The 10759-nt window shown below is 33.4% G+C and overlaps 1 protein-coding gene across 1 annotated transcript in view; it reads right to left on the bottom strand.

Annotated features, from left to right (window-relative positions):
- Positions 1-1653: 1653 nt before the first annotated feature.
- The window catches only part of LOC107023978, a 24122-nt gene continuing 15016 nt past the window's right edge, over positions 1654-10759 (bottom strand). Inside the window, 5 exon segments of the mRNA XM_027913910.1 lie at positions 1654-2220; positions 4309-4383; positions 4575-5017; positions 6173-6284; positions 6840-6905. Of these exon segments, the coding sequence (XP_027769711.1) occupies positions 1654-2220; positions 4309-4383; positions 4575-5017; positions 6173-6284; positions 6840-6905 (1263 nt within the window).

Here is a 10759-nt window from a genome sequence, read left to right as displayed (position 1 = left end):
CGGTAATTAATCGACGATAATAAATTAATGGGGAACAATACGCTGTATCAAAAACAATTTTTAGCGGTAATTAATCGACGATAATAAATTAATGGGGAACTTTCACATATAGCCTCTTTAAAATAGTCTAATTACTCTCCAAGCTATAGTTTAAAAATTATAATTCGGTAGCTACATGTTATATGGAGGAGAGAGGCAAGATAGTATGGGAGAGAGAGGAGAGAGGCGAGAGAGAGAGAAAAGAGTGGGAGAAAGGTGAATTGTATATGTATGCGGTTTAGATAATTGTATATTATACATATACATTTGTATATATGGAAAGAGAGATTGAAAGAGGGAGAAGAGAGGTGAGTGATATTGGGAGAGAAAGTAAGAGGTGAGCGAGAGAGGCAAGAGAGTATGGGAGAGAGAGGAGAGAGGCGAGAGAGAGAAAAGAGTGGGAGAAAGGTGAATTGTATATGTATATGGTTTAGATAATTGTATATTATACATATACATTTGTATATATGGAAAGCGAGATTGAAAGAGGGAGAAGAGAGGCGAGGGATATTGGGAGAGAAAGGAGAGAGGTGAGCGAGAGAGGGCAGAGAGTGGGAGAGATGTGAATTGTATATATGTATATGATTGTATTTTATATATACGCATTTGTATAAATGGAAAGCGAGATTCGGAGAGGGAGGAAAGATTTGAATGAGATTGAGAGTGGGAGGAGAGAGGCGAGCAAGAGAGGGCAGAGAGTGGGAGAATGGTGAATTTTATATGTATGTCGATTAGATAATTGCATGTTATAAATATTTGGTTTTATATTCTGGCTTTTTATACATATACAAACATTACTAATTATATAAACTCGAAGTCAGCCCATGTAATTAATATATAATGTTAGTCGCGAGCGGTAATTATAGCAAACTATAAGTATAATGAGTAATAAATAATATAAATTATCTTAACCGCGTAATTTTCCCTAATGATTTTTTTGTATAAAACCTGTTCAGTATTTAATATATGATGTACATTATTGAATATATATATATATATATATATATATATATAGTCTAACTTAAGAATCCTATAGTTACACAACTTCAATAACAAAATCAATACAAACTATGAGATATAGAGACTGATCCTAGTTGGACTATAAACACCGCATCATTTGTCTTCATCCCCCTTAAGTTGTTGTCAACTTGTTATTTTAATCAAGAAAACGAGACTTTGACAAGGGATTGGTGAGTAACAACTTGATCACGAGTACTCACATATCGAACTGAAAGTGACTTAGCACAAACCTTATCGTGAACAAAGTAAAAATTATATTCCACATGTTACGTACGAGAGTGGAAAATGGAATCAGTTGTCAAGTAGGTAGCACTAAGTTTATCACACTGAAGGATAAGAACAGATGATGTGAAGCAACATATCTCTCGAAGAAGGAATTCAATCCAGGTAATACCATATGTAGTTGTTGCTAATGCCCGATATTAAGCCTCAATTGTGCACTTAGCTAAAGACAACGTGTTGGTTGCTTCCGTGAAGACCAAGAGATCAAATTATCACAAAGAAATATAACAAAACCAGTGGTGAATTTTTGATCATCCACATCTACCCGCCAATCCGAATCAGAATATCCATGAAGCAAGTTATTTGAAGTTATTAACAAGCAGTAGCTTTCACATAACGTAAAATATGTTTCATAGCTATCATGTGAACATCCAGACGTAAATTCATGAATTGGGATGCTTTGTTCACAACATACGGCCGAGTGAAAGTAAGATACAGAAGCGCACTAACGGTGCTGTCATATAAAGTTGGGTCATTGAAAGGAACACCAAAAGTAGAGGATACCTTTGGCGCTGGTTTCATGGGTAAGCAAACAAGACTACAAGCAGCCATATGTACTTGACTAAGAAGATCCTCGACATAGTTGCGTTGAGACAAAAACAATCCCTCAGTGGTCCAAGTTGATGCAATGCCCAGAAAATAAGAAAGAGTGACAAGGTCACGAACAACAAAATGATCTTGAAACGAGTAATATAATTCGAGCAGGGTTATTACCCAATAACAAATTAACAATATAGCATCAGGATACACCAAAGAAAATAACTTATTAGTAGAAGTAGACATGTAGAATAAATAGTTATCAATCTTGGAACCCAAGAAGTCAAGAGCGAATAGTGCATCAGTTGGTCGTTTGTTCCGCATACGAGGTGCTTGTTTAGGCTGTAAAAAACAACATTTCAGCATACAAACATGATCATAACAAGATAGATCAACGAATCCGGGAGATTGAGACAGATAAACAACCTCATCTAAGTGCCCAAAGAGGAACGCATTCGAAATGTCAAGTTGTGTGATTTTCTAACCTTAGTCATAATTAAAGAGAGTAATACTCTGATTGTTGTTGGTTTCATCACCGACTAAATGTGTCCACTGTTATACATTACAGAGCAATGACGCAGCGGAAATATAGAGTGATCGATATACCTCCAATCATTGTTAGCGATACAGTCAAAGTCTACAATTTTTCCTTCCTTCAAAGATCTTCTAAGAACTCAAAACCTCACTTTTAGATGATATGAAGTTTTAGAAGCAATGTTTTTAGGGACCTTTGAACCAAATGACATATTTATAACCGTGCTTCCATTAAGAATGGTTAAGAGGTTATGCAAAGTTACCAACCACTTAATAGGATAATGGATTCATGTAGTGAGATAATTGGTAATTAACCATTATCCCATTAGTGGGATAATGGGTAATTAACCACTTTCCCATAAGTGGGATAATATGTAGTTAACTACCTTCCCATTGGTGGAATAATGGGTAGTTAACTACCTTCCAATTAGTGGAATAATGTGTCAATGAAGTGGGATAATGGACCCATCTAATACGGACCATATCAACATTAACAAAAATGCTAACATTCTCCCACTTGGTTTGTATATTCTAATTCCATTAATGAAATATAATACACGAATCATGGTGATAGTTTCTCTTGCAGTGAGTAATATCTTCCATGTATCACAATGCACTATATCTTTGAACTTTAACCCATATAATTAATTGAATAAACTCAATATTTATTCAAGGTCCATAATTTAGTAACATTTCTGAAAATAAAACTGAATGTTCACAATTAACGAGAAATATTATATAAAATAGAGTTTCGTAAACATTCATTGTTACAACAAAATTTTACATAGTGGGACTAAGTCCCATTGTGACTACACGATCTGTAAATTTTTGTGGTAGCATGCCTTTAGTTAAAGGATTAGCTAACATTACTTCAGTGCTAACGTGTTCAATGATCACTTTCTTGTTTTTAACACGTTCTCTTATGGTTAGATATCTGATGTCGATATGCTTGCTTCGACTACCACTTTTATTATTCTTAGCCATAAAAATAGCAGTTGAATTGTCACAATATAACCTTAATATCTTAGATATAGAGTCGACAATTCTAAGTCCTGAAATAAAATTCTTAAACCATACACCATGTGAGGTAGCCTCGAAACAAGAAATGAATTTACCCTCCATAGTGGAAATAGCAACTAGAGTCTGTTTGGCACTTCTTCAAGATATAGCTCCACCGGCTAACATAAATATGTATCCTGAAGTTGATTTCTGTGAATCAACACAGCCAGCAAAGTCTGAATCAGAGTAGCCAATGACTTCTAAGTAATCTGATCTTTTGTACATATGCATGTAGTCTTTTGTTCCTTGAAGATATCTTAAGACTATCTTTGCAGCTCTCTAGTGGTCAAGACTTGGATTACTCTGATATCTTCCTAGCATTCCAACAACAAATGATATGTCAGGTCTTGTACAAACTTGAGCATACATCAAGCTTCCGACAGCAGAAGCATAAGGAATGTCCTTCAATTGTTCCCTCTCAAAGATCATTCTTCGGGCACTGATTCAAGTTGAAATTTTCACCCTTTATGATAGGAGCTACACTTGGTGAACAATCTTTCATTTGGAACCTCTCTAAAATTTTATTGATATAGGATTCTTGAGATAAACCTAAGGTACCTTGATATCTATCTCGATGAATCTTAATACTAATAACATAAGGTGCATCACCCATGTCTTTCATATTAAAACTTTTATAGAGAAATTGTTTCACCTCATGTATCAATCTCTTATCATTGGATGCAAGTAAGATATCATCCATATATAGAACTAAGAAACATTACATTGATTCATAATGTTCTCAACAAAGTCGAATGAAGAGATAACATTATGAAATTTTAACTACCATTGACGGAAAGCTTGTTTTAGTCCATATATGGATTTCTTTAAATTGCATACCAAGTGCTCACCATTACTAGAGGAGAATCCTTCAGGTTCTAGATCACCATTGAGAAATGCGATTTTTACATCCATCTGTTGCAATTCTAAGTCAAAGTGTGCTACTAATGTCAATATTATGTGCAAGGAATCCTTTTTAGACACAGGAGAAAATGTCTCTGTGTAATAAATTCCTTCCATTTGAGTGAATACTTTAGAAATGAGTCTTGCTTTATATCTTTCTATGTTGCCTGATGAGTCCTTTTTAGTCTTGAAAACTCATTTACATTCAATAGTTTAGCACCACTAGGCAAATCGACAAGATCCCAGACCTCGTTAGTTTTCATAGAATTCATCTCTTCTTTCATGTCATTGTACCACAATTCAGACTCTTTAGAATTCATGGCTTGTGAGAAAGACTCAGGATCATTTTCAACTCCAATGTCAGATTCTTGCAAATATACAACAAAGTCACTAGGAATTGCTGATTTTATTTCTCTAGTAGATCTTCTCAATGTTGCACCAATATTTTTCTGTGGATTATGTTGTTCAACTGGTTGTTCAATAATTTCAGGAATTACTTGAACAACTTGATCTATATGCATGTCTTCAGCAGCTTGTGAAATCTCATTGATTGGTTGCTCAACACCCAATTGAACTTGAGGGGTATTATATACAAAATCAATTTTTGACTTGAAGTGGAAGGTTGATCTCTTATAGAAACTGTATTCTGAAATTGATCACTCCCACCAATTAAGTCATTTTCTAGAAAATTTGCATTTCTTGATTCCACAATCCAAGTACTGTTAGATGGACAGTAGAATATGTATCCTTTAGAAATTTCGGCATATACAATGAAATATCCACTAATAGTCCTAGGATCCAGTTTCTTTTCTTGTGGATTGTAAATTCTAACTTCATACGGGCATCCCCATACACCTATATGTGTCAAACTAGGTTACAACCTTTGAATAACTCAAAAGTATCTTTGGAACAACCTTGTTGTAACTCGGTTTAATATGTACACTGTTGTCTTAAGAGACTCAATCCACAAGGACTTAGGTAGCTTAGAGACACTTAACATACTACGCACCATGTCCAATAATGTTCGATTTCTTCTCTCTACTACACCATTATGATCCGGAGAATCAGGCATAGTATATTGGGCAACAATTCCATTTTGTTGAAGAAACTTCGCAAACAGACCTTGTGCCTGTCCATCTTTTGTATATCTACCATAATATTCACCATCTCTATCAGTTCTCACAATTTTAATTCATTTTTCGCATTGTTTCTCTACTTCAGCCTTTAAAACTGTAAAGGCTTCTAATGATTCACTCTTATTATGAAGCATGTAGAGATACATATATCGTGAGTAATCATCCATAAAGGTGATAAAGTATTTCTGACCATATGCGTCCATGTCTGGACAACATATATCTGAATGTATGATTTCTAATACGGTTGAACTCCTTTTCGCACCTTTCTTTGACTTGTTGGTCTGCTTGCCTTTAATTCAGTCCGTACAAGTATCAAAATCAGTAAAATTTAAAGTACTAAGTACTCCATCATTTACTAATCTCTTAATTGTATCGATGAAGATATGTCGCAATCTCCGATGGCATAAGATAGAAGAATCTTTATTTATAACACATCTTTTAGTGCCAGTTTGTAGATGCATAACAATATGAGTGGAATCATTTTGTAAATTAAGAGATAAAAGACCATCAGATAATGTACCATATACAACAAGTTTAGATTTATAAAATAGTTTGGAATCCCCTTCTAGAAAGAAGGAATATCCCAAAAGGTACAAGTCTTGATACTGAAATTAATTTCCTAAAAAAATTAGGAACATAAAAAGTATTTTCCAACTCTAAAAAACCACTACTAAGAACTAAATTGCATGTCCCAATAGCTTCCACATGTGACTGCATCTTGTTTCCAGAATAGATACTTCGCTCTGCTCCCAGTGGCTTCTGCAGGTTTCTTAAATCCTGCAAGGAATTCGTAACATGGATTGTAGAAGAAGAATCAATTCAACACGTGTTATGATTAACATCAATCATATTAGCTTCATAACAAACAAGAGAGATAGGAGTACCTTTCTTAACAAGCCATTGTTGAAACTTGACACAATCGTGCCTTATGTGCCCCTTCTTTCTACAGAAGCAACACTTGGCTTCCTTTTATGTCAGTTTCAAGTGGTGTCTTTCCTTTAGACCTCTTGTTGGCTTGATTGGTATTCTTTCCTTGAGTAGTCATGAATGCACTTTCTCCTGTTTCTATGAGTAGTCGACCTTCTTCTTGAACACACATGGCCATGAGGTCATTAATAGACCATTTATCTTTTTGTGTATTATAAGAGATCTTAAAGGGACCATACTGTGCAGGTAGAGTACTCAGGATATAGTGCATAAGAAAAGTTCTAGACATCTCGACTTCAAGAATCTTTAGATGAGCCGCTAAGTCTCGCATTTTCATATGTGCTCACGCACATTTTTCTCACTAGTGAGCCTCATTGATGAGAATTTCATAATTAAGGTGCTAACAAGTGCCTTATCTGAAGTCTCAAACTGTTCGTCAATAGCCTTCAGTAATGCCTTGACATCGTTATGCTGTTCGACAGAACACGAATACCAGCAGAGATTTTGGTCTTAATGAACATAACACTCAAACGGTTAGAGCGTTTCCATTGTTCATGAAGATGTTGTGGCTAAACTTTAATCAAATAAATTATAGATCACTTAGACATTTATTTCTTTAAGTGATCCAAAATATAATATATAATATCATTTCATTAAGATTGCTGTGGCTAAATATCAATCAAATAAAAATATACGAATCACTAAATATTAACTCAAAACCATATACAAGATATATTATTGAACATTATACAACAAAATAACACTCTCTTCGGCTTTTGGTTATTGGAAAATGTTTTAAAAAATTTCAAAACAAGACTGAATTTTTAAGAACTATTTTGAGCGACTTTAGAGAATTCCGACAACTAACAAAGCCGAGAAAATTCAACCGCTCTGATACCAAATGTTAGACATTACAGAGCAATGATGCAGCGGAAATATAGAGTGATCGATACACCTCCAACCATTGTTAGTGATACAGTCGGAGTCTACAATTCTTCTTTCCTTCAAAGATCTTCTAATCACTCAAAACCTCACTGTTAGATGGTATGGAGTTTTAGAAGTAATGTGCGTAGGGACCTTTGAACCAAATGACATATAAAATAACCATGCTTCCATCAAGAACGGTTAAGATATTATGGGAAGTTACCAATCATTTAGTAGGATTGTGGATTCATGTAGTGGGATAATGGGTAGTTAACTACCTTCCCATTAGTGGAATAATGGATCCATGAAGTGGGATAATGGACCCATCTAATACGGACCATATCAGCATTAACAAAAATACTAACATCCACATATTCAATTCCAAGACGTATGTTGATAGTACCCCTTGGCAACTAAGAATCCATTGTAACGATCCAAAGATCCATCTGATTTTAGCTTTGTTTGAACACCCAACGACAACCAATAACATTCTAAGAAGTTGATGGAGATACTAGTTTCCATGTTTGAATGAAAGCATTCTACTTTTTATCCATCACATGACGTCAATGGCCCTCCTTAGCAACTTGTGAATAACAAGTAGGTTTCTCACTAGAATATGTAATAGCAGATAAGGAAGGAAGTTTACGCTTCAACGAGCTTGTTCCAATACAAGTAACCATGTGGTGAACAGGAGTCACACTACATAAATAATGATCATTAGCGGCAATTAATTCTTGATTGTCGCTAAATATGTATTTTTAGTGGCAATTAGCACCTTTTGCATATGTCCCTAAAGCTTTTAGCGACATTGATTCTAATGAAACATAACTAATGCCGGTAAAGAATTTATCACACTTTATTAATGTCAATATTTATTACCGCTAAAATTTATTTTTTGTATAGTGACAGTAGAGCCCGAGATGAATTATTATTAGATGGGGCAATAGCTACGGAAGTTTGAGAAAGGTCAACACTCAAAGAGAGGTCATCAGTATCATGTGGTGGATTTAACATAGATGATGGGATGGAGCTGGGTACGTAATGGTGAGTGTATATTTGTTCCAACTAAAGTTGTAGCATTTAGACAATTCATTCTTCCTTGAACTTGAGCTCTTCTTCCCCGGCAAGACACCTTTAGCTCGGCGATGAAGCCCGTTGAGCTTATCATTGTACTCCTTGGTATGAGATCTTAATGTGGACCGCCTTGAAGTTTCTAAGGCTTCTTATTTTTATTCAATGGAGTAAAGCTTTCTTGAATGCTATCATTGGGCAGATTGAAAGCACATTTTTTTGCTATGTGCGGCGGGACAAATTAGTATGTTTGCGAATTTGTGCGAGTTTGCCCCGCAACTGTCCCACCCAGCCCCATTGTCATCTCTACATGAAATTGGCTTCGGCTACGCATCCAAAAGGACAAGAGTATTTTTAAAGTTGTCAATAGTATAAGGATGAAATTGATAATTTACATCAGCCCGTTTACCATGTGGTATGAAATTATGAGATGACGTGAAAGTTTTGTTTTGAAATGTGATTTGAACTTTTTAGGTTTTCTCATAAACATAAAAACACCATAAGTTGTATAGTTATTAAAATTATCCAATTATTTGTACAATATTATCAAATAAACAAAAGCTTATAAAGCTCCATTATACACTATCACAAAAAAATTCTTTAAAAGATTCAAGGTTTATTGATTAAGCTTTTAATTCAATTAAAAAGTTTAAAATATATAAGTTGTGGTGTACTAGTCTTTAATATAGTCCCCCACATAATACATATGGACAACTTTTTCAAGTTGAACTTGCATTTTCTTGTTCATATGACTCAGAATACAAACCAACATTGTTACTTTGAGCCATTTGTTTGTCGGTTTGATTGATAAAAACATTTGATAATAAATAATTAATTTGGTGAATATAAATGGTAAAGTAGAAATTGATTTGAAGTAGTAATAAATTCTATGTCAGTAAGAATAATCAATATATGAGATGTAACTGATTTAAAAGGTAATGCTATGAATTATAAATTTTATTTTTACATATGAAATAAATGATTAGTAGATATAAATGTGGGTTGTTTTTTAAAAAAATTAACTTGTGGGACAATTTTTATATTTAAAAAATTCCAAATTATGGTTTGAAATTCTCAAATCATGACATTAATAGGGAGAATATGATATGAAATAATCATGAGATGAAATCAACGTGAAATATGATCGCATGTCCAAACACCTATTTAGGAGTGCTTTCAATATTTCTCTTTTTATTAAGAGGTATGCAAAATTTAAAGTAAATAAATAAAAATAAACATAGGAAATAATTACAAAAAAGTACTTGTTTCCTTGTCATTCTTGCTATTTTAATTTCTATTTCTTACTTTTTAATTATTTTTAAAGATTCTCTCTTTTGGAGCTCCCATCTTTTCTTTTTTATTTCTCAGTGATTCAAATCCACACCCTCTTTATTAGAGATGAATAATATGTTTATCATCCGAAGAACTCTTTTTCATATTTTTTTTAATATTATAAAGAGAAAGTCACTTTTTATGTGATAACTCTTAATTTCAATAACTCATGTCTGTCACATTTGAGTAAGTCTCAAAATTCAATAAACAATTAGATGTATTAAATACATTATAGTTAAAATAACAGAGATTAAAAATTTATCGTACTTTGTTAAATTCTATGGAGTTATTTGGTGGGAGGTATAAGGTGATACAATTTCAGGTATAAAATGTAAAATTATTTTATCTCGCGTTTGATTAGCGATATTAAGTAGTCCTAAAATTATTTATCCCACCATTTAAATCAGTGATAGAACAAATTATTTCATATATAGTGAGGTAACTTATCACATAATAATTTATCTCGAAATAATCATATATCGAGATAATCAACACTAAAATAATTTTTTCATAATCAAATAACCATATATCTGGTCAAAGTAAGATGCACATAGTAAAGTGAAAGGAATTAATACTATTCCCAGCACATGCAGTTCCCACACGGATGTAAAAGTACTGTATTGAATTCTAAAGAAGCTTCACTTTAGTAAACTAGACCAATAAGTAACGAATCTAGCTTATGTATTTTTGACTGAAAGAAGAACAAGTCTATGCTGTATTTTTCATCCACATATGTTGTTGTCAATGCACCAATTATAGGACCAATTGGAATATTATTACTCTTCTATGCTCTTTTGTAATAATAGACTATACCTCACACTATTTGGGTTAGTGATGTAATGGTGAAACTATTTCTCCCTTAATTATATACTAGTAAAACTATTCGCGCTTCGCACGATTATATAAAATGTTTAAAAGATAATAATATGAAATATATAATATTTAGGTTAGTATCGAATATATTAGATAACATTAATATTTCTCCTCGTCTACGATAT

This window comes from Solanum pennellii, chromosome 1 (assembly GCF_001406875.1).
Source record: "Solanum pennellii chromosome 1, SPENNV200".
Taxonomy (NCBI): domain Eukaryota; kingdom Viridiplantae; phylum Streptophyta; class Magnoliopsida; order Solanales; family Solanaceae; genus Solanum; species Solanum pennellii.
Note: the sequence above shows the minus strand (reverse complement) of the source record. Positions and strands in the feature narration are given on the sequence as shown.